General features: G+C 38.8%; 1 protein-coding gene across 1 annotated transcript in view; it reads right to left on the bottom strand.

The window, feature by feature from the left end:
- Positions 1 to 25,935, bottom strand: part of LOC137182449 (cytosolic carboxypeptidase 4) — a 218,276-nt gene that overhangs the window by 135,909 nt on the left and 56,432 nt on the right. Inside the window, exons 4-7 of the mRNA XM_067588662.1 lie at positions 25,552 to 25,698; positions 19,566 to 19,697; positions 13,010 to 13,103; positions 4,605 to 4,642 (exon numbers count right to left, since the gene is read on the bottom strand). Coding sequence (XP_067444763.1) covers positions 4,605 to 4,642; positions 13,010 to 13,103; positions 19,566 to 19,697; positions 25,552 to 25,698 — 411 coding nt within the window. The remainder of the gene's footprint in view (positions 1 to 4,604; positions 4,643 to 13,009; positions 13,104 to 19,565; positions 19,698 to 25,551; positions 25,699 to 25,935) is intronic.

The raw sequence follows: 25,935 nt of genomic DNA, 5'->3' as shown, positions 1-25,935 counted from the left end.
CAGACTTCAGGTTGTTAATCTTACCTATGAAACAACCCATTTCAACCCAAACCTTGAAATCACACTTTTTTTTTTGCTCAGATTTTGAGCAGCACACATCGGTGACCACTGTCACTTAACAAGATAACAACCACAGCTAACAACCAAGAGCTCTTCACAGCACCACAGGCCCCGAGACACATACTTCACTGTCTGTCCGCAGCTGAGAATCAAAGAGAATAAATTACTGCTTCACCAGACTGGAGGAAAAAGGATGTTTAAAGATCCTGAAGAGGGCAAAGAAAGAGAGATGGTAGAGGGAGGTGTATGTGTGATATATACTGTACATGAAACCAAAACAGAACAACAAATGTGATGTATGTATGTATGTATGTTTGTGTGTTTATGTATATGGGAGCTATTGCAATACTACAGAAACAGAAAAAAAACATCTCCTCAATTCAGAATGTCTCACGCTCAATGAGAATATGCGTGTGTGAGAAAGAAAAACAGATTCCATCCCCTTCACATTTCTAGCAGTTGGGGAAATAACAGACGAGACTTTCCTTTGTCTTGAGAAGCTGCAGCATTTATTTACTGACAGCCTATGCTGTACATTTACTGCCAGACTGACAACTTACTGCTAACCTTTTCCTCTGCTCTGCTCATATTCACCATAACTTTCCTGCCGCTCACTCTCTCGCTCAACCACACACTTCCTAAACACACACATTACACGCTGCTCTATTCCTTAACAGAGCACACCACCAACGGTTTCCACACAGGGGCTGACTAATGTTTTGGGACAGCGCTGCACAGAGGCTCCTATTGATTTCTGAATGAATAGATATTTGGCACTATTTTTGACATTTTAAAATTAAAATTAAAGTTTTTTTGGCCTGGCGGGGGTTCTTGTTGGCCTGGCGGCCCACCAGGCCTGTACATTATAGGGGAAACACTGAACAGTGAGCCCTGCAGGACAGATCTACACATTGCAACACACAAGTTCTGCTCTGCGTCACATTACCAGACAAAATGTAGCCTTTAGAAGACCAGTGCAGTGCCCATTCTAAACGTACCTGTTTGGAACAGGCTGATTGCTTAGCCTCCAGTATTGCTGCTTGCAACTTTCTTGAGAACCACTCATCCAAACAACTTCACGCTCAACACTGCACTTCCTTGGGTCCTCGGCAATACACCTGCCAAGAGTGAAGTCGACCGGATGAACGGTTGACAAGAAAATCGATTCTTGGAGCACACTAAGTGTATGCATATTTCAGCGTTCTAAATTCAGTCATGAAAAGTTCAGCTGATGAGAGTGTCATTAACATGTAGGAATTATCTAAAAGGGGACTTATTATGCTTTTCTTTATTTTCAGTCATATATATCATGTTAAAATGTCAGATGTTCAAGTTAAAAGTGGTCGACAAATAGTGAGGTAAATGTATATAGAATTAATTCCTGTGAACAAAAAGCACCAGCTTCGCACTGCTCTGAACACTCCAACATTTTTTCAACTTTCAGCCCGAGCATGCGAGTTCACTGCTCCACTCCACAAATATTATGGCATTTTTTCATTGTTTTTAGGAGTAGTCATGCCGAGCCTTGACTGGAGTGGAGCTGACACGCTGTGAGTGTTTTTCCATTACACAGCAGGGCAAAGTAAAATAACTAGTTTACCTGTTGGAGGTGTGCTGGTCGCCTGCAGCTCTTCATCAAACATCATCATCACTGTGGCTGTTTCTGCTTGTACTATTCTTCCTTGCATTATTTCTGACTGACCCGCTCAACAAAGAGCTCCAAATATCTCCAGTTGTTGTTGTTTTGACTGATTTTTAGTGCCAAAGACTCCTGTCCGTCCACGGATTCAGAATTAAGTGTCATGGGGACAGGGCTTTCTCTATATCCACCCCAAAATTATGAACTCTCTCCCTCCAGCTGTGATTCTCCCCCGCTATTGAGATTTTCAAGAGACAACTTAAAACTCACTTCTACATGTTAGCCTTCAACTGTTCCTGAAGTCTTTGTATGTCTGTGTGCCTTGTTTGACCATGTGCCTTTATTATTATTGTGATTTCCTTCAGTTTGTTTTTATTATTACTTTTCTCTTTGCCTTCATTGTCTCTTCTGTCTTTTAGTTTTGTTTCCCTCTATGTGCTGTAAAGCACTTTGGATCAACTGTGTTGTGTGTAAAGTGCTATATAAATAAAGTTGAGGTGAGTTGAAATTGTCAATGGCAGGATGATGACAGTGAAAGTTGACAGTGATTTTGAGTCATGTTGATCTTTTGATGATGGTTAAATGAGTGTAAATTACAATCATTCATCATGACTTTCATTTACTGTATTTAAGAGTCATGAAGAATATTCTGAAATAAACAGACCTGAATTTATACATAAATGAATATGTAAACTATCATACACTGTTTTAGTGGGTTTATGTCATCTGTATGGTTATACTGTAATTTCATCCTTTATATTTACATTCCATGTGTATAAAGCAAAAATGCATGAGAAAAGAGCAGGTTATTTATAATGTATGTCTGGAGCTACCTGAGGGACAGTGTTATTTGGAAATGTTACACAGGGAAACAATTTGCTGTGGCATTTAGAATGTTTTAGCTCAGACATTCTGCTGTGGAGAATCCTGTCTCACAGGGCACAGACAGACAAGTACAGGTGTTATTACAGTGAGACAGAAAGTGCATTCAAACCTTTGTTTTATAAGATTGTGCTGAACATCCTGAAATGCTTCCACACAGTACACTTTAGTCTCTGTGCTGTACCCTGAATCATCAGATCACCTGAATATCACTGAAACTCTCTCTGTAAACATTTCCAGGTTTGCACATTCTTCTTCTTCTTCACTGAGACCAAAGTCATTTGAGTCAGTCGCTTAGTTTTTGATATCCAGTTTGAGATCAGCTCTCAAAACATTTGACATACCATAAATACTCAAATAGTGGCTATAGCTTTTATTTATTTCAACAGCAGAGGGAACCAGGCCTTTATCTGAAATAGGCTTATTTCTAATTTCCCCTGTTAAAACAAGGTTAGCACTTCCTCCATGTTTACCTGTTGTCTCAATAATAATCTTTATTTATAGAGCACTTTTCTAAGTGCTTCACCCAACTTCAAAAAAAGCAGATCATAAAAACAAAATAAGCAAATAAAACAAATAAAACAAAGTACAGTGTCGCCAGCAAAGGTACATGAAATAATATATTTGGTATAATGTCCATTTCCACATCTGTAATTCTATCAGTACAACAATAAAGTCACCTCACCACTCTGCTGCTGTCTTTCTCTTTTCTAAAAGAAATACTGATTTCATTCACTCATTTTTTTTCTTTTTTGGATTATTGTTAAGCTACTATCAATGAAGGTGAACATGTTCTCTCTTTACTCATGTAGAAATATAAACAAACATAATATTACAACAACATTTTCAAAATGTTTGTCTTCCTTTGCGGTTGAAAGAATGCAGAATTTGCTTCTTTGTATGATAAATTGGAGATTATAACTCAAAGCGGTACGGCTCTTTGATTGTTTTTAGTAGTTTTTAGACAACAACGGAGGTCTACAGCACAGCGGAATAACACATCAGACTTTGGATACACACACAACACTTGTAAGTAGGATAAGTTCATTGTTGGTTTGGCTCTGCTCATGAGATTTGTTGAAAATGAGAAAAATATAGAGACTCACCAGCTGAATGCTTTAAGGAGGAATTGTGGATTACTGCTACTCCTCCACCCTTCCTATTTACTCAAGCAATATGGGAGCTTGCATAATTAGGAGGGGAGGTTTCATTTAGGGGTAAATAATCACCAGGTTTAAGCAGTTTCACACAATCCCATTATATCTAGTTTGTGTTCAGTAATAAATTTAGAAAAAGCAATTTTCAGAGAAACTGAGGGGACTGAAATGAGAAGGGGTCAACACATATTACGTTTCTTCTGTCTATGCGGTCTCTGTATGACATAAGTTTGGCATAACAGCCAGACTGTCTGTTAGTTCATCTAATAGAGATAATATGGGAGATAAGTAAGTAATGCAGCTGTTAACATGGAAGTAAGCACTGGAGACATGGTAGTGTGATAATTAATCAGAGTTCGGGTGGATGCCATCTCTTTTATGTAGGTCATTCCAAGTCCAGAGGGAATGAAAATGACAAATCCAGGGCCAGCAGCAGTGCAAGAATTCATCAGCAGTAGTAGCTTTTTATTGCTACTTTCTAAAACCTGTAAGCTGCTCCTGTTAAAGATATTCTTATTTCCTTTAACTGGACTAAGCAGTTTACGTCAGCTATTATAAAGACAACTTACCTCCTGCCTTTGGAACCAAAACATATTTACTTTTACATAAAGGAGTGCTTCTCCTATTCAAGCCTCAATGCACTGCGTACTGTACTGTTTCTCAATGAGATGCCACACAATCACCAAATGACCACGTATCCATGGAATAAAAGAAATACATCATTAAACAAGAAAATAGTCTCTGAAATGCAAGCATTGCATGGAGATAGGGTTTGAGTGCTGTTGTTTGGTTGTGATGATAATGGTGTATATCCAGTATGATGGAAACCATCAGCTGGTGAATGATGAGGCTCATGAAAAACTTACTTGTGCACAGCAGAGCAGCAAAGGCATTAATGGATGCCCTGGAAAACAAACAGAAAGAGAGGTTAGTCTTTCAATCACTTTAATGTACACATCACTTTAATATGCAAACACAAACTGTACATTAGACACAAGTGTGAAGATGCACGCAACTGAGTGTGGTTTTAGTAGTTTTGGTATGACAACTAAATTGAATTCATCGTATAGTCAGACAAATGTATGTATTTTCTGTGGCTCCTGTGTAAGAGTTATACAGCTTTGAGGCATCCAGTTTTATGAACAGTATATTTTTGGACATAATACAATGTACATAATCTGAAAATTAAAGAAAAGTCAAACCCTTCTTCAAGTTTTAAGTATCAAACATTATTTACCAGTGTTTAGAAACTGATACTTCATGAAATTACTGATGTGCTTTATAAACTCTACTTAATGAATGACTCCTTTGTTTGCCATCACACCTTCATGGTACCCGAATTACCTTTCAGGCAAGATATGAACGTTTTTAAATGAAGGCTGACGTTGGATTACCGACCAAGTAGGTCCCACAGACTGAGGAGCCCAGATGGCTCACTGTGGGGAAATCGGTTTCTGCTAATATATATTTTAATTGTGATTACATGAATATGCACTAGTAAAAACACAATGTCAGCTGACATGATGAGCACTTTGACATGGATGCTGCTTAAGGCCCTGTGTCAAAATCTAGTTTTGAGACCTTCATTACAGCAACTGATTCTATGTTTATATGGCGCATATTCCTAAATTAATCTGCATTTAATCAGATTACCACATAGAAAACCTGGGCTCACTGAGAAGAAGCATAGCCAGAGTGTCAAGGAAGGTGATAATGGGCAGACTCAGAGATGTGTTGAATGACTAAAAAAAGTGATGTATTCAGATCGATGTAACCAACAAGTTCCTCCCGAAAATGAGATGAAAACAAGCAAATCAAATTTAAGCATAGGCAGAACCATATTTCTCACAGGGGTGTCTATTGCCTTACACCAACAACTGGTATATAATAATGTCACTTGAATCAGTTAACATTGTTTACACACTCATCATCCAAAACATAGTTCTCACCTTAAGCCATAATGCTGAGCCAAACAACGCAAATACTAAACCAAACATTTAACTAAGTACAATAAATTCCCCCATACCTGATCCAACAGCCAGTCCTCACAAGAAAAACGACAATATATGTCTGAAATTCAGGCCGGCAAAAATGACCTATAATTATATTTACGCAATCTAGTGGCTGTAGTAATTATGGCCTGGGAAGTGACGCAGTTCAGATGATGTCAGTATAAGGTGACTTGATGAAATGATTTTGGCTTTAGAGAGTTAGATGTCAAAAAATGGAGTTTGCTGCAGGAGACCACTGGCTGGGACATTTTTTTAACAACCGTAACGTTGTGGTGTTTGCTGTTGCCATGACGATGAAAGTGCATAACTTTAAGGAAGTATAAACCACATCTCAAGTGATCATTTTAACTCAAACCATGATCTTTCCCTAACCCTAACCAAGTGGTTTTTGTGCATAAACATAACCAGACCTTAACCACAGCATTGTCACACTGTAAAACATCATTATTTTTTAACAGTTATTTGTACCAGTTTTGGAAAGCGGCATATTACGATCTTATGGGTCATTCTGTTACGTGCATTTCCTCAGTGACATCCACAACATGTGACTTGATTACACATCTCTATCCATCTTCACATGGCTGGAGATGTGGACTGAAGTCTAAACAGCTCATAAGGCTAACCTTACATGATCTGTGTGGTAGTGCTTTGGGAAAAGTAGCTCCATTGATGTTACTGTTGGTACTGCTGTCTGGCAGTGAATCAGTTCATCAAGCAGCTCCCTAGTGATCCACAACTAAGTGATTTTTAATTAAGACTCAGTCAGGTTTGCTTAGTGGAGGGCTTCTACGTCTGTATCTGACCTGTGTGTATGTGTGTGTGTGTGTGTGTGTGTGTGTGTGTGTGTGTGTGTGTGTATGTGTGTGTGTGTTTGTGTGTGGTTTGCGTGCATGCACACTGAGATAAAGAATGTAACACTGTCCAGTGTAGTGATACTAACAGTGAGTAAACCAGGGTTTCACTAACAGGGGTTACAAAGGGTGACAAGAGGTCAGGTCCCCTGAGGCCATTAGCAGCCACTAGAGTCCATGCTAAGTTTACTGAGGATGGGAAATACTACTCTCTTAAAAAGTATCTGTGTCATTTTCACACGTTCAAAGGGACAACACACAGTTTTAATGTTAAATGCAAAATATGTTAATCTCATTTGAAGTTGAACTAAAATGAAAAAAACAGGAATGGAATAAGAATAAAAATTCTAATTTGCCATGAGTCTTCCAAATCCTCCAAATCCCACAATGCACCATGCCCAAAGAGAATATAATGTTTTCATAATGTTTTACAAGATATGGATTTTATATAGTGTATTAATCTGAAATTAGCACATCAGTTAAATGAATTCAGTATATAATTAATGAATCCATGGCTCAAAATAAAGACAGTTCAAAGAAGAGCAACCATTACCCAGGCTAACCTTGTGGGAATTATTATCTGGACATACAGAATTACAGTCTGATAGCTGTATTTAGTAAGCTGCTATGCTGCTTTTGAGGTAAATAAGCCAGCATTTCATTTTAGAGGTGCCAAGCATTTGACAGATGTGAAGATACATGCTATAAAAGAATTGATTTACTGCTTGATGCAGTAATGTTTGAACATGGTGTTGGACTGCGGCTGGCAGGCAGCCACATGACTGAAGGACTGTGTTTCAGTGTCTATTTCCCCTCAGAGAGTTGACTAACTGCTGTCTTCTACTTGTCCTGATTAACATGGAAATAGTTTTTTTTTGGAGAAAATAATATGAATAATATAAACTAGAACTAAATTGTTCAGGATTTGATTCATAGCTTACCACAATTATGCATTTGCACATCCTTGAATTACAATGTATTCATCTATAAAAAAAATGTCAGGTATGTCAAACTATCTCCTCTGCTACAGGTGAGGTACAGTAATGCTCACACCTGGTACAATCAGAAGAGAGTCAAACAGACTGAAGTGAAGGATTAACTGCTGCTGACAGTTGAGAATAGATGGATAGATTTAGTTGTACAGCTTTGGACAGTCTGACTGACTTTGCTGCTTTGAAAGTGTGGACGGCAGCCAACCGGGATATCTAACAGCCGCCATATTACAGCTATAATTGGATAAATCAGTGTGACAGACATGTCTAACTGCCTCTCACACTTAAGGGAAATAGCATATCTCCTGCCTCGTTGCTCTCATTACATCACAGGAATTCACAGCTGCCAATTCTTACAAATTATCCAAAGTAGCAGCTGGCTTTGAAATCGCAAATCCCAGAGTCTTCTAATTGTGTTAGAACAATTAACAGCTGGCTTCTGCATGTAAAAGATATAGAAATCTCACCCCAGGGCTATAAATTTGTGATGTCACCACCGGGGAGTTTCATGTTCACTAGTGGCTGATCAGGGACTGGTATGCCTGGCATTGAGCCAGGCAGAGGGGTCGGTACTCCTGGTGCATTTGGCATGCTCCACTGGGTATACTGAAGGATGTTGGCTATTTGAGCCAAATGCCATCAGTTCTGACAGAGACAGATGGGAAGATCATATTCAATCCACAAGGAGAAGGATTATGGCTTACGTAACAGCTCAAGATCACTCTTTAGTTCAGGAGAAATACGATGATGTGCCAAGAATATGTTGATATAATGATGATGTTTCTCTGTAAATTGTAATGCTGCCATACAGTTTGTGTGTGGAGATAGTGCAATCTCACAGACATTGTCCTGTTGGATACAGAAATGTTGGGTAGAACAAACAAAATACTTGCAAATTCAACTCAAAGTCCAATCACAAACTGTTTTTGTCTTTTTTTGAGCAGCTGATACTGCTGATGCTCTTGGCATGTCCCACTGGGTCTACTGAGGAAGACTGTGAGAGGTGCTTGAAAGTTCTAAGGGAAAAAACTTGTAAGCAGACTTTAAATCAAATGTTAAACTGTTTCCAAGTTAAAGGTCCAGTGTGTAGAATTTAGTGGCATCTGGCAGTGAGGTTGCAGATTGCAACCAAATGAATACCCCCTTCCCTTCCTCCTTCCCTTCCTCCTGCGTAGGAGAACCTACAGTGGCTGTGAAACTCGCAAAAAACACAAAAGGCCCTCTCTAGAGCTAGTGTTTGATTTGTTTGTTGGTTTGTTCAGGGCTACTGTAGAGACATGGCAATGCAACACGGCGGGCTCTGTGGAAGAGGATTTAGCTCCCTATGTAGATATAAAGGGCTCATCCTAAAGTGACCAAAACACAACAATTCTAGTTTCATGGGATTATACACTGATTAAAACATACTTACGAATATTATATTCCATTTCTGCCATGTCCGTGCCACTAAATTCTCAACACTGGTCCTTTAAAGCATGAACTTCAACGCTCAGATAATTGACAATTTTGTTATTCTCTGAGGATTACCAGCCGTGGGACTGAAATGCCACGTTTGTCCTGAGGGTGGCATTAGGTGAAAGGACACAGAATCAATAAATTCAAAAGGCTTTATCAACATGAGAGAATGAATGTGCCAGAAACATTCACTTCAATATTTATGTCATCAAAGTGGGCATCATCATTAAGATGCTTACCATGAGCGCAATGTCCCTGATTTGATTCCAGCCTTTGTTGCATGTCATTCCCACTCTCTCCCCCCATTTCTTGTCACTTCTCTATTGTCAGCTTTAAATAAAGGCAAAAAAGGTCAAAAGTCAATTCTTTTACAGAAATCCAATTTTGACTGATGATCAGGAGATATCAGCCATCACCAAAAACATAAAGACTCATCCTCTGAGTATGACCAATATCTTCCTCCGGGGCAGTGGCTCCCAACCCTTTTTTGTTTGCGACCCCTTAATACAAAGAAATCGAAGGTTACGATATTGTAACTCTATTTCTATAAGCAGTTGCAGCCCTCTACTGGACTCTATGGGTAATACTCCTCTCCAATCATATGCACGCAATCGCCTACTGAAATTTGTACGTACATAGCCGGCCAATCAGGACGCACCTACCGATTACATGCATTCCGCACCCTATATAAATAGCGTCTCACTGCCATTTCACCATCCAAAACCACTTCAGCTGACAGCGTGGGAGCGGCAGGATCCCCTGGTAGAGGGCTCCATCTGTGCTTATAGAACCAGGGTTACAATATTGTGACCTTCACTCTATCTCACACAGGCTCCACCCTCTACTGTACTCTATGCGTACAGTAGGCAGAGCCCGATGAATGTACGCTCTGCCGTGTCATATCATCAGACTGCCTCACTGAGCCCGGCTAGCCACAGGTTAGTCGCTGCGACCCACCTACTACTTTATAATCCAAGCCGCTTAGCGGAGCAGTAGGGGGCCTAACCCAGTCCAGTTAACATGGACCAGAACTGGATGAAAAAAAATGGCCTAACCTCATAGGTCATAGGACATATACCAAACACCCTTCACTCACCATTTCACGAGTCATCTTGGATTATGGGACAATGTGTAAAATTGCCCAGAGGAGGTCAGGTGAACCAAAGCTGACACAAACACCACCCTTTTCACAAGTCCTGAGTCACACCTGTGAGCACAGAGCTTGGAAAGAAGCCTGTCATGTCCAAGAGATAGAACCTTATCAATGGACAAGGCGTAGACCAAGATAACACTGTGCAGATGTCCTCGACACTCACCCCACTGAACCAGGCTGTAGATGTTGCCACACCATGCATGGAATGCGCTCAGACCACAATGGGGGGGTCCTTACTCGCCTGCCTGTAGGCGTGGGAGACGCACTCACAAAGCCAACTAGCTAGGCACTTCTTGGATAGGGCTTTACCAGCCACTCCCTCTCCATAGCACAGGAACAGCTATTCAGTGTGCCAAAAGGGGGCCATGCCAACACACATACTGGGCACAAAAGGTGCAGTTTAGCCTCCCTAGTGTTCCCATGGGGCAGAGGACAAAACGCCTCTATCTGAATAGTTCTCGACCTAAACAAGCTCCTTACTTTATTAGGAACAAAGGAGGGGTTTGGTCTGAGAGTAGCACCACTGTGGTCACCACAAAGCAGCAAGCCCACAACCTGGCCATATCGAGCATCTGTGTGCTGGCGTGTCTGGAGGGTGCTCTTCTTCCAGTTGATGGCAAAGCCTGACTGAGTTAGGTGTAGCACTGATCTAGCAGTGTGGAAAATGGCCCATTCTTTGGACCTGGCCATGACAATGAGGTCATCTAAGTAGAAGAAGACCCACATACCATGGTTGCAGCGCCATGTCCACACACTTGCTGAATGTGTGAGGAGCCAGGAAGAAGATGAACAGTAACCTGTTGTACTTGTAGGCTATCCCCTGGAAGGCAAAATCCAGGAGCTTCCTGTGTTTTGGCACTACCTCAATATGCATCTTTCAAGTCGATGGTGGTGAATCAGTCACCTGGTTGAATCAGTTCCAGCAATCTCCTGATGGTCAGTATGTGGAACATCTTTCTGGCGATGCATTGGATCAGAATGTGGAGATTCAAATTGGGTCTGAAACCTCCCATCTTCTTGGGAATCAGGAAGTATGCAGAGTAAAACCCCTTCTGTCTGTTGTGAATGGGAACGACCGAGACAGCCTGTTTCGATAACAGGTCCTGGATCTCTGCGGAGAGTAAATCTATTTCCTCTTGGGAGGAAGAGGAGGAACACAGCAGAACTGGAGAGAATAACCCAGTCTCAGTGTCTTGTCCATCCACTCCGATAACACGCAGCTGTGACGCCATTCCTTGTAAATCTGCCTCAGAGGATGGGTGGTCAGCTGGGGGGCAGCAGCCAGGAAGCCATGATACTCCACTTGGCCCTCTCCGCCATCTAACCTTCCATAAATGGAAGTTTGGCCCATGGGGGGCCAGCATCAAAAGGGCCAAGCTGACAGAGGGGTCTGTGAACACATCACCGTCTGCTGTCTCAACACAGCTTCAGTGTTTGTGTCAGTGCATCCGTCACTCTCCAGATTTCTCACAGAAATAACCGGAGAGGAGTGGAGCAGGCTGAGTGTCTCCTCTCCACGGTGAGTGAGTGGGCCTGCGGCTTTACTCTTTAATGAGAAAGTAACGCTGCCGTTTCAGTTGAGGTTTGTCTGCACTCCTTGCTGCAGCATGTGCCGGCCGCCCAGCCGGAACATTTTTTTCAAAATATTCCAGCGTGTCTCTGTCCTGCACCAGTGGAGGCTGTGGCCATCTCACCGCTGCCCACCCAGCCAAGTTGGGAAGAAGGAGGGCTGAGAGGGCCTCTTCCAGGGGGCCACATCAGGACAGCCTGTCTCTGTGTGGCCCTCTCAGAAAGGATACCAGTCCCACCACTGATGCCTTTGTTTTCAGCGGCTCCTTCCAGGATGCTTCAACACACCGCCAGATCTTCGCTGCAGAGCTCTATCTCGAGCTCTGGCTCACTCTCGTCACAGTGGAGTGAGACATCACATTGTCAAAAATGTTCATGGAGAAAGTGCGGTAACACTTCATTTTACGGGTCCACAAATTTCATGGTAATTAGGTGGTAATTAGCAACTTTTTTGAAATTTCTTTGAAATTACCCCAAAATTTACCTCAAATTTCATGGTAATTAGGTGATAATTAGCAAGTAATTTCTTTGAAATTACTCTGAAATTACCTCAAAATTTGTCTCAACTTTCATGGTAAGTAGACATAATAAGCAAGTAAGTTATTTGAAATTTTGTTGAAATTACCACAAAATTACCTCAGCATTTACCTCAACCATTTCATGGTAATTAGGTGATAATAAGCAAATTGCTTGGAAATTAGGCAGCAACAACTCACTTCAATTTAGGGGTCCGCTCAATAGAAATTAGACAGAAACTATGAAATAATTACAACCGATGGCCATAACACTAAGCCATTGTATTGCCAAGTTAACCAAGGACACTTTCATGTTTTTGTATAGAGAAATGTTGAGAATATCATTCAAATTGGCAGTGAGGGAAATACTTCCTGGCACAGGACTGATAAAGAAATAAAAACAAGGATAAAATCCTGCGATTAAATGTTGAGTAATATAGCGGTGATAGTTTAAAAATTAATAACAACTGAGAAAAAAACTATGCATCTCCTGTGCTCCCTACTCCAGTAAAAACATGCTGCAGGCATGAAAGGTACTTCCTATTGAAATATATTAGTTTGAAAGTTGTGCTGAGTAGCACGCAAAAAAACAAAAATTCGTGTCTGGGACATGAATCAGTAGATTAAATTTTGTGACTATTTCACAAATTGCCATGAGACTGGGTTGTGTCATCATGAGAAATGTAAATGGTTAGTGCAGAATGCAGGGATCCTGGGTACATACTTGATAGTGTGCAGATGCTTGGTAGTATAATGAGGGATGAGGCGGTAGATGACATCCAGCCCCTGGTTTTCCCCAATAAGGTTAGCTGTAGAAACTGTAAGAGAACACAAGATACAGAAAATATTAATTCTAACACAGAGGAATGACGAGCTAATCGTTGATGAATTAGTTGAAACAAGTGTTCTGCTAAGGACAGACAAAACTTTAGCTACTTTAGCTAAGTACTTAGTATTGTGTTAGGATGGAAGTTTCTCTGTCAGATGGGGGGAGAGTTTAGCAATTTAGTGGTGTTTTATAAGAAGCCTGCCTGTTTCTCTCTTACCTGGCAAGGCAGCTTGATTCTTTAGATCACAAGATCATGAGAGAATCCATCTTGTCAGGCTTCAACTTATGTGCTTGTGGCTTTAAACGTATTAAACACTTCTGTAGCTCCAACTGGATTTCCTGGATCGTATTTCATTGTCTCACCTTCAAAGACACGCCCACACCAACATAGCCCCTTGCATTGTTTTAATGCAGGGCTGTTCAGTTGAATGCAGCCTGACTCATAGTTTCCCACTGCATTTAATCATACAATTTGATACTCAGCCTTGTCTTCATTTGTTTGTATTAAATTACTATTTTGTTCCTCTTTGTGAATCTGTTCTTTATTTTTACTGTTGCTGTAACAAATTTCCCTGTAAAGTTACAGTAAACTACTGGCAGCTGTGGTTACCAGTATTTTACTGTTTTGTTTGTTTGTTTGTTTGTTTGTTTGTTTTTACAGTATCAGTGTATCTGTACATTGTTCTGCTGTAGAATGTGAGGTTTACAGTTTGATACTTTAGCAAGGCCTGCAAGCAATACTTTTTTTACAGTGTTGCTATTGAAATCTACATTAACAGTTTGTTACTGTAAATGCTACAGTGAACCACTGAAAAGTTTTCTTCTTATTCAGATTAATAAAAACAGCTATAAATTGCAGACATATACTGTAATTAACAATGCGTCTTCAGTATTAATGGTCCAGTGATGAGATCAGCTCAGTTTTACATTCAAAAACACATAACCCTTAACATCTATCACAAAAGAGGATGAGACAAGTGACAGCTTTATGGAACTGAACATTTATTCAAAAGCTTTCAAATCTGCCAAGTATATTCAAGTATACATGTGCAAAATGTGTATGTGTCATATCATTTCATTATAAATTTTATTTATATTTAGTTTAGACAGTAAAAGGTTAAGAAGCGTGCCCTCAATTGTGAAAAATAAATAAATAATATGTGAGGTGACAGTGGCTTTCTTTCTGACGGGCATGGTGGGGTCTGGTTGGCGATACTTCTTGTCAGCCACATACACTCCTCACAAAGGGCGGGGTTTTTTTTATTGATTATATTAATTATTCCGCCAGTTAAGCCCCTGCTGTCACCACTGCAAGTGAAGAAAAATTCAGATAGTAGGCTATTATAAATTATGAAATGCAAGTGGGATAAACAAGGTGTAGGTATAGACCAGGCCAGTCTAAGCTATAATAATCTTTAAACTAGACTTGCAAGCAGCAGTGAAAATAATGTTTAATTAAAGCTGCAAGCAGTGATGAGCGAGCCCTCCCAGGGAGCAGCAGCTGTGGTATCACTATTGGAGGTCTGTTGACTCTGAATTGTCAAGATTATCAGACACTGTATGAATGGGTAAAATATTATTTCCTGCAGTATGTGGCACTGGCGATGACTCCGCATCACAAAGATCTTTAGATGTAACCCGCCGAATTTGAAGTCACTCGGGTTAAATCTTTAGGAGGAGTTTATTAAAATACAAGGTCTGTCAATGGCTTCACTTTGCGGAAAAAAAAAAGCAGTTTTTTTCAAAATGGCTGACTTCCTGTTGGATTTTGGGTATGGCTCCAAGAGGCTTTTTTTAAAGTCTGGAGATGGCACATCTGCCAACCAAATTTTGTAAATCTACATCAAATTTAATGGTGGGGGCTATGACTTGAAATTTTTTAGGAGGTGCCCTTGAGCCATTTTGCCACACCCATCCTCAAGACCTATATCAGATATTGCCACTTCTGATGCATGTGCAAAGTTTTGTGAGTTTTCGAGCACCCCTAGCACCTCAGAAATGCTAATTAGGGGATACTGATACCGAAAAGCTAGAGCTGAAAAACACCACCCAAACCCAATTGTGATACTAACTGAAATATCTACAAGTTTGAACATAGATGCAAAGTTTCGTGAGTTTTCATGCATCCAAAGCATTCAAACATGTCTTTGTAAAATGAAAAATGATGCACAAAATCCAAAATGGCTGACTTCCTGTTGGGCAAAAAAAAATTGAAAAAATATGTACTCTTTTGGGAATGATGAAAGCACTGAATTTCATGAACATCAAAGAAACTTTGTTCCAAAATGCCCCTGCATTTGGGGGCACTATGGAGCATGCTGGCCACAACCAAGCCCAATCACTACAGAAATTTTGTGTGCCAATTTATGTGAGTTTTTGAGCACCCTAAGCCCCTCAAAAATGCAATGGTGTGGGGAAATAATAATAATAATAATAATGATAATAATAATAATAATCCCTTCAAAAACAATAGGTTCCTCGCAATTTCAGTGCCAGAGACAGTTGGGCCCCTGGCACTTTCATGCTCGGGCCCTACATACCAATAATTCAAACTTCCAACTGCTGAAGAACACAACCTGAAAATGCTCTCTTGTGCCTGCCAGGTGTCTATCATTTCATATATATATATATATATATATATATATCGTTATATATTGTTGTGACGCAAATCACAGAAATATTTTTCATCATTTGGAGTCTGTCCATCTTTTGCACAGATTACAGTGATAAATTACTCTTCTCGGTTTTTTACTCGCAAAGCTTTTATTGCACTTACAGTAACATAATGAGTTTAGTTGTTGTCAACAGACTGCTGTCTGTCTCTGCTGCGCTGCACACACACGCTGCACACACTGTCAAATCTTACAGTGGCCAACTGTTAATGTCTGTTCTTGATTTTGGCTCCAAAAAGCATCACATTTATAGTGTTTTACCATATTTAGAAATAACAATGGCTGTATTTTTACAGCAATTTATTACAGTGTTGTGTTCTGTTTTTGCTGTTTTATCCGAATGCTGTTGTTTTCTGGTTTTATTTTCACTTGGCAAACCATTTTCTGCTACTTAACTGAAAGTTATTATTTTTTTTATTACTGTTACATAATCACAAGGTGGTTTGAGATTAGTTTTGGATAAAGAATATTATTCACCCTGCCTCAGCAGTCATTTCCTGCTGAAATTCAAACATCAGTTTGGCATAAAGCTGGTGTGTGGTTTGAATGGAGAGGTGCCCTCTCTATTTATGTGGACAGGAAGAACCGCTTTTATGGACTCATAAAAACATCAACCATTAAAGTGCCTGCAGTTGGGCCCAGATTTCACACACAGGCCTCTATCGCTCTCACCACTTCATGTGTAACCCTGGACACATTGTTAGTGGAAATAAACACTTAAATTGACTCATATTTGACAGATTAAAATTACACTGACTTCATCTTAAAGGGTTTGCCTCTGCTCTTCGTTCTGGCCACTTCAGCCACACTAAATGCCATAAAAAAGACTAAATTCTGATATTTTCCCTTTTTTAAATTTTAAACATAAAGTCTAACAATAATGATATACCATTATCTAGCTTTATATGGAGTAAACTCTGTGCTACATAACCATCAAAGTGCTCCTGTCTTACAATATATATAGAGGTCCAGTTCTGCAAAACAAGCCACAATATCATCATTACTGTCAAGATGGATGTTTCAGTTGTGTCAGTGGTCAGATTACCACTTATGTTTTCAAAATCCTAGTAATCCTAGCATTTAGTTGTTGATAGTTGATGTTGATGGCTGTAATATATCAATTAATCATATCAATCTGAACTAATACAGAGGATCTTTATACATATCTGTGTTGTAGTTTGTGGTCTGTGGTTGTTGAGGTTTGTATACAACAGAGGTTCTTCCACATTAGTTTTTTCCAACTACCACCTTCCTTTGTAATACATTTTTTCCATAAAATTACAATACAAAGAGCACCCGCACACTGGACTCCCAGCAACCTTTAATTTCATTAGTAACATTTAGACAAGCTACAGGATTTCCTCTGGCATGGTAATCATGTGATAAGGAATATACAGTACCAGTCAAAAGTTTGGACACACTTTCTCATTCAAGGGAATTGAATCAAGTTGATATCTTTCAACGTTAGTCTTTTGTTACTGTACTTTCACCGCAGCTCAATGGGGAAATACTGTCCTAGGCAACACAAGGGAGGGAGCGAAGGAATTTGATGCTAAAAGGACTGTAAATGTGTCAGATATCCACATGATAAGACTAACTGCTGAAGCCTCATATAAGCTTCACATCAACTTTTAAATGCATTTTGCACTAAATGACCCTGTGGACACACTGTGGATTTTGGCCCACATCACTTATACTGAAAGCACATTTGAAGGGGATCTTTTAATAGCCAGTATGAACAGGCAACACATCCTCATAATTAAACGACCACATAGGTCGATTGTACAATTCACTTTAGAATGAGCCATAGGAATGTTTACTAATATGCTGCCTCTATCGGTGCTCTCCAGAACCATTACAAATCACTGTTAAAAAATAATTATGTTTTATGGTGTGACAGTGCTGTGCTTAAGGTCTGGTTAGGTTTAGGCACAAAAAGCACTTGGTTAGAGTTAGGGAAAGATCATGGTTTTGGTTAAAATGATCATTTGAAATGTGATGAAGGTTAAACTTACTACTTCCTTAAAGTTAGGCAACCTTCGTCATTATGGCAACAGTAAACACCACAACAATCATAGTTACCATTGTTAAAAAACTGTCCCGACTCGCAGTTGGAAACGTGACACTCATAGTTAAGTCCACTTTTTGCCGTCTATCTATCTAGCCATCCAATAGCCCAGTCTCACATCAAAGTGTGATGTTGGTCCACAGTGCAAAACATATTAGACCCAATCCCAATGTTCCCCCTAAGCCCTAAACCCTCAACCCTCGTGGACTTAACTGAGGTCATCTGGTAAGTGATTGAATGTGATAGGCTGCAAGGGCTTGAAATGGTTTAAATATTAATAGGACAGCACTAATGTCAGTTACCTTGACGACACCAAAACATGTTACGTATGATTGTGGGTTTGGGATTTTTTATTCAATACTTTATCGCCATATCAACATGACTGCTTGGAATTTTTCTTAGTGAGCTCAATTAAGCAAAAACAGAAAAAGACAAAAATAGCAAAACCATTCACTCATAAAGCTCATAATACATTTGAAAAAGTGTAAAACAGATAGTTAATATCCAATCCATAAAATAATCATGTGCGCGACAGTCAAGTAAGGGACCAACTGCCTGATCTGAACGTCTTCCAGGCTCTTGCCTTACAGAGTGGACAAGACGTGATTGTCAAATAATCAATAATGAAAGGCATTTTTGTCAAAACAGCATCATTAAGCAAAAATTAAAATAAATGGTTGATGAATAAACTAAGTGTGTAATATAACCTATGCTTGCATTTTTCAGATTTCATGTCTTTTTATGTATCTGAAATCCTTTTTAATATATGTGTGTTTCTTTGTAAATTAAGGCATACTATGCCAGGCTGAACACCCACATGCCAGTTTGTTTACTGTGTTTTGTTGTTAACACTTCAGGGCTTCCCCTGGTAACCCCGTATTTAACACTGATTTAAAATCACAATACTGTGAACTGTCATTCTGTAGAGTATGGGCTCAAAGCCAATGAAATACAGTTAGCATCTAAGCAGAAGTGCAAAAATATAGTATTATTTACAGGTGAGTACTCTTTTAAAGAGTATGGTCTAGACCTGCTCCATGTGAAAAGTGCCCTGAGATGACTTTTGTTGTGATTTGGCGCTATATAAATTGAATTGAATTGAATTGAATTGAATTGAATTGAATTGAATTGAATTGAATGAGTGCAGTAAAGTAAACAAGTGATGCCATATCTTCCAGTATGTACAATGATGGACAGTGGAGAGAATTAAATATGTATATAGAGAGGAGAAGTGGACAGTTAGAGAATAGAGAATGCAAATGTTAAGGTGTACAGTATGGACAGCATATGTGCATTTGGTTAGTAACTAGAGTCAGATGAATGTAGAAACATCAGGAGGTTGATGCTGTACATCCAATTTGCCTTTTGGATTATTGTAACATCACTGACATCTAGTGGGTGAATACTACTCATACTGCACACAATGGTAAGCCAGTGATGTATCAGATATTTTCCCAGCTACTTTGAACGCAGCCTTCTCTGTATCTGTATCATATAAGCAACTAGGACAACGACAGATGATAAGAGGTAGAAACATTGGTTTTAATTTTCATCACCAACTGTTTAGAGTTATGTAAGGCTTTTCATTGCCCTAAAATACATTGAAATCAATAAAAACATTGATTTTTTTTCACAATTTTTTTTTTTGATTTTCTGTTCATGACATTTGTAAATAGGAGTGTATGTATTAAGTGTATGTGTGTGTTGGTACCTGATGTGGAGAAGACTTGGATGACCCAGAGGCAGGCTGCAGCCCGCCTGGCATGACTGACGTTGTGTCTTAGAAGATTCAGAGTCAGCAGCACAGCTCCAGCCTCCTCTGCCTTCATACCTATACGACGGTCTGCAGAAACACAAACATACACACACACTTATAAATGTACTGACAAAGTAAGATCAAGATGAATAGTGTGCAGATTTCAGGAGCTTAATTTGCATAATTCTTGTAATAATTTTGGCATTTTTTGACTGGTGAATTTAATAATTATTGTGATTTTTTTGCTGACATCCCTTCTGCAATATACTGTGTATTTAACTGAAAGCAAATGAGTGATTTGCTCAATCTAAACAGCTATTTGGGAACTTAACCCTTGTGTCTCACTAGGGACCTAATAGGGCCTTTAATGTTTTATTTGTTTAATCATTTTCGCTGTGATTATGCTATAGTCATGATTTTTTGACAAAGGTGTGCATTTTTATCCAATTTTGGAAATTCAACCACAGATCCCATATTAAGTCTATAACACTGTGTGCAGAAACAATACTAACTTTCAGCATGTTAGAGCCCTTTTAGGTCCCATTATCCAACAGGTTGTTCCGATCAAGTGATCTGATTGGTGAACTAGACATTTAGAACATGATCAGATCAGCATGACAGCACACCTAGCTGTGCTCAAATGAAAAATGCCTCATCACCATAAATATTACGCCATTGATTAGAACTATAGACCCTGACGTCACGCTAACAACAACAGTCACTTCCAGGTAGATAGCTGGCAGTTGATTTTAGTTGCGGAGATATGTGAACCCAGCAAACTTGTTTATTTCTGTTGTCATTTTCAGCCGTAACTGTAACATTTGAAGATATATAGTTAAACACAGTGGTCCAACCTATCTGATGTTCCTGCTGTGCTTATTTTATTTACTGTGTTGCTTTTCTAGCATCTTTAGTTTGTTTTGTTTTGTCGAGATCAGTGTTAAAACCCGGAACTGATTTTTTCACAAAAGTGTGAACAATTCAAATCAGATTTTTTTCACAATTCAGTTTAGGACCTCAACAGTGTTCATGTCACTTACCCAGTTACTCCAAAAAACGAAAAGATAAATGACTAAATAATATTGATGTTACACATGACTACTGAACACAGTACTGACCTATCAAAGCAAAAGTATCATGGCAAGATGTTTCGACCCCTCGCATGACAACCCCAAACATTACGGGCAGTGCTTCTCAATCTGCCACCATATTTAAAAACAGAGCTGTAGACTGTTTAAAAGTGATCCGCTTTAATTGACATTGTTTAACAAAATAACAATAATGAAATCAACAAGACCACTTATATTCTGATTAAGCTTTCTGAAGCATTCAATCAATGTGAAACAATTGAAAATGGTTTGCTGTTTTGAAGCATTTGATACAGTCAAAATGGCGACATCTGCTGGGCAACTACTGGTATTTAACTTGTATGGATAGATTAAATCTGAGACTGCGATGAAACAGTTAGTCTGAATATAAGTGCTGTTATTCATTTCATTATTGTATTTGGGAATCGTTAAGCTACCTCATGCAAGAAACTCATGATAAATGATGTACAAATCAAAAGAGTGTCTGAAATCAAATTTCTTGGAGTAATAATAGACATTAAATTATGTTGGAAGCCACACATAAATTATAATAAAGCAAAAACATCAAAGTCAACTGCAATATTATATAAAGTCAAAGATCTTCTAAATCAACCATCATTATACACCTTGTACTGTTCCTTCATACTCCTACCCCTACTGTGTAGAAGTGTGGGGGAACACATACAAGACAAACACAGATCCAATTTTTATCCTCCCAAAAAGAGCCATAAGAATCGTAAATAAAACCACTTACAGAGAACCAACAAACCCACTCTTCATCAAATTAAATGCACTAAAATTTAAGGACCTGTTTGATTCCAAAACTATTCAAATCATGTACAGAGTAAAAAATCAGCAGTTACCAAACAGTATCCAAAGGTTGTTGGTGGGAAAGTTAATATGACTTCATGTATGTTCAAAAAACAATTAGTGAGGACATTGTATCACAACAAAGGGAGCCAATCTATGGAACAACTGTAGTGAAGAAATTAAAACATGTAAGACATTAAACAAATCTTCAAAAACAACATATTGAACATAGAGGTGGACTGGAATAATATCATTTGGTAGAGAGTGTCTTTTTGACTTGTGTTGTTTTTGTTTGTTGTTATTGTTATTGCAAGTTATATTTATTCTCTTGTGTTATTTTGATTTTGATTGTTGTTTTTTCGGCTTTGATTTGATCGATAAAGTAATTAAAAAAAAATTAAAGCTGCAAGCAGCGATGGTCAGGACCTCGCATTCTGGCCCGTCGGGATCAGATCATTTTGCTTTTTAAAAATGAGGGATATTTCTTACAAGTGTGGTGTGCTTTTATTTTGAAAGTTTGATTGACATGTGTACTGTTAGGTGTGTAGAGACAATAAGTAACTTTACTGTCTGTGTCAATTTAAAATTTGTGGAAACTAATGAAATCTAGAGATGCTGCACTAAGGAAGGCAATTAAAACTAGAAGAGACTGAAATTCTGCTTTATAACGAAGGAACGAAGTTATCCAAGAGCTAAGTGAAGCTAAATCTTGTTTTTATCTCAATATTTTGAATGAGGCAAAAGGCAACAGTAAATTGATCTGGAAAAACATCGATAATCTCACAAGGAGGGACCCAAAATTTTTTGGGTTTTTTTAGATTTTAAACTCAAAGTACAGGGAAAGTTAGTTGAAGATCATCTTATTGTTGCTTCTGTCTTTAATAATTTTTTTCTTGAGTCTGCAAATGAGTTGGGAAAAAAAATTACGAAAAGGAAACTGGATATTGTTCCTATGGATGCTACACGCCAGGTTTTCGAGCTGGTAGAAACTAATGAATCACAAGTAAATAGAATCATCAGCTCCTTAAAAAGCTCCAAAAGTAGAGATGCTTTCCAATTCGTCACCATGTTTGTCAAATCACACAAAGATATTTTAACTCCCCCCATTGCTCATTTAATTAACTTGTCTTTTAAACACAGCTCCTTCCCTGATGACTGGAAATGTGCCATTGTCACGCCTATTTTTTAATATGGAGACCGCCTTGAAGCCAGTAACTACACACCAATAAGTATACTGCCAGTACTCTCAAAGGTTGCTGAGAAAGTTGTCATTGAACAACTGACAACATTTCTTAATACAAGCAATTTTGGTCTACATTGTATGCAATTTGGCTTTAGAGCAAATCATTCCATCGAAACTGCTACCTTGCACTTAATAGAGCAAATTAAATCAAGACTTGATAAAAGAGGAGTAGTTGGTGCTGTATTTTTAGATCTGCGTAAAGCATTCGACACAGTCAATCATGATGTTTTAGTATCGAAACTTTTGTTTTAATGGTTTTAGGCCTGTTTTTCGCTAGCAATAATAAGCATCAGCATTAGCATGATCACTGTTACCCATAGATAGTAAATGCACCATGCTTACCAAGCTAGCAGCTAGTGCTATGGTCAGCTCCACCCTCTCGTCCAAATATGGTCACTTCTGGCTCCAAAAATCAAACATGGCGACTGCCATATCCAAGATGGCAATGGTCAAATTGCTACACTCGAGGCTTCAAAACGGCAGTTCTCAAACGAATGGGTGACATCACAGTGACTATGTCCATATTTTTTACAGTCTATGGGTAGGATTAGAAAAGTTCTCTCCTTCATCCTATGCCCTTTTCGAATATTGATAGGTTATTATTTGTGTGGCTTACTGAAAGTTCAGTGTTATTTTGGGTTTTTTTTTGTTTTGTTTTGTTTCGTTGCCTATATATTTTATTTTGTTATTTTAACATATAAATAATCATATATATAATATAATATATATAATCAAAATAAATAATCTAATCTAATCTAATCAATAACAATGTTATTTTGTTCCATACAGTCTTTACTATTAAAATGGCTCCCTTTTCAACAGAGTCTACAGCTCTGTTTTTAAATACTGTGGCAGATTGAGAAGCACACCCCATATCCAAACCCAGCATGACACCTCTCTGATAGAAGTGTGATGTAACAAGGCCTCGTTTGGGGGTGATAATGTGATTTTTGGCATGGTGAAGCAAGGTGTGGAAACATCTTGCAGCTTTCGCTTTGAAAGGTTGATATTGTGTCAAATAGTCTGCTTTGAGTGTGACATCACTACACATATGTACATACAGATAGGTGACAAATTAAAGGAAAAACAGGTCTGAATGCTTGACCCCTACAGTGAGGAGATGTGTTGGCTCTGTTATGCTGTGGGGGGCATTTTGCTGGCATGGTTTGGATCCACTTGTCCCCTGAGAGGGTAGGGTAACTGCAAACTAATACAAAGTTGTTCTGAGTGACCACCTTTATCCTATGATGAAACATTTCTATCCTGATGGGAGTGGTCTCTTCCAGGATGACAATGCCCCCATCCATAGGGCACGAGGGGTCACTGAATGGTTTGATGAGTATGAAAATGATGTGAATCATATGCTGTGGCCTTTGCACCAGATCTCAACCCAGTTGAACACCTATGGGAGATTTTGGGCCGACCTGTTAGACAGCGCTCTCCACCACCATCATCAAAACACCAAATGAGAGAATGGCGGCATCTGAAATTCCATACTAACATGCTATTTAGTACGCTAAAATAGTATGTGAGATTTTTTAGTATGTCTGAAACCTTAGTATTTGAAGTGCATACTATTTCTGGGGAAACATTACAGTATGCAAGCACTGGACACTTGCATAAATATCCCACAATGAAATGCAGTAGTGATGATAACAACAACAACACAACTGACGATGGCGGAAAGCAACCAAGGCAGCTCTGGCGTAACATCAATAACGCTTCAATTTACATAAGGTTACACTTTGCTAGGTGTAATATATTTTTTAAATTACTTCAGACTTTATGATTGGCACCGGCTACCACGGTTATGCGGTTACTCCAACTAGCAAGAAGGCTCTCAGGAAGTGATGTGATAATTACAGCTCGGTGTATCTGAAAAGATACATACTACTGTTTATTCACACAAAAGTAGGTTGAATGATAGTACACATATTGGGTATGTAGTGTATAGTATGCAATTTCAGACACAGTGAATATCTCTTGGAAGAATGGTGTTCATCCACCCAGTAAAGTTTCAGAGACTTGTAGAATCAATGCCATAGTGCATTGAAGCTGTTCTGGCTGCACGTGGTGGCCCACCACCTTACTAAAACACTTTATTTTGGTTTTTCCTTTAATTTGTCACCCATCTGTATGTAATATGGGGGACTGTGCTGAACAATATGGAACATATTAAAAAGTACGCAAATAAGTAAAAGAATAAATGGGACAAATGGTTTGGTCTCACATTGTGTATATATATATATATATATATATATATATATATATATATATATATTTCTGTATAGCCTTTGTGTTTATTTGTGAAATGTTGCACGGGCAGGAATTTTGCATGGTGGGGCTCTGCTGCAGGGACATACAATACACAGAATGTTTGTTAAGGGACCATGTAGTAGAATATTTAGTCCCACACAGGTCCAGCTACCTGAAGATCCTTATTACAGCTTTTAAAATGAATGGACTTCTCTGCTATTTTTTGACATCTGCCGATACATAAGATTAATTTTGTTTGGATAAATTTGTCTTTTTGGCTTGCAAACCCAAGTATCTGCAGTGTAAACCAACACTGTGTTGTAAATACATGCAATTATTGGATTATTTAATATATATATAATAGTAAGCTAAACAAAACTAAAGGTTTTGTTACCTCTTTACAGTCTGTCAGCAATTACTGTAAAGCTGCCACACATTCCTCTGATGTATCTAAACAGATTCTCGTTGAGAATCTCATCATCTTGCCCTGGTTTTTTATCATCAACATAACATTTATACTATTCATTTATTTATATGTCCTCACCTCTATGTCCAACTTTAGCCAGTAGGTGCAGTAGTGGCAGCAGGATGGTGTAGTTGGGACTGAAACTGCGGCCTGTGTTGACCAGTGCAGTCAGCAAGGCCTCGCTGCCACCTTTACTGATCATGTAGTGGATACGACGATCAGTACCTGAACATGGAGAGAATCATGGTTGATTGAATACTGATGTTTCTTTTACTGGTGAAGACATCTAGTGCTTTGGCATTGCTATTATAAATCTGAACAACCTGTTTGGTAAATGGTAAATGCACAGCATTTATATAGCGCCTTTCTTCTGACCCCTCAAAGCGCTTTTACACTACATGCCACATTCACCCATTCACACACACATTCATACGCTGATGGCAGAGGCTGCCATGCAAGGTT

The sequence above is a fragment of the Thunnus thynnus genome, chromosome 5, assembly GCF_963924715.1.
Source record: "Thunnus thynnus chromosome 5, fThuThy2.1, whole genome shotgun sequence".
Classification (NCBI taxonomy): domain Eukaryota; kingdom Metazoa; phylum Chordata; class Actinopteri; order Scombriformes; family Scombridae; genus Thunnus; species Thunnus thynnus.
Note: the sequence above shows the minus strand (reverse complement) of the source record. Positions and strands in the feature narration are given on the sequence as shown.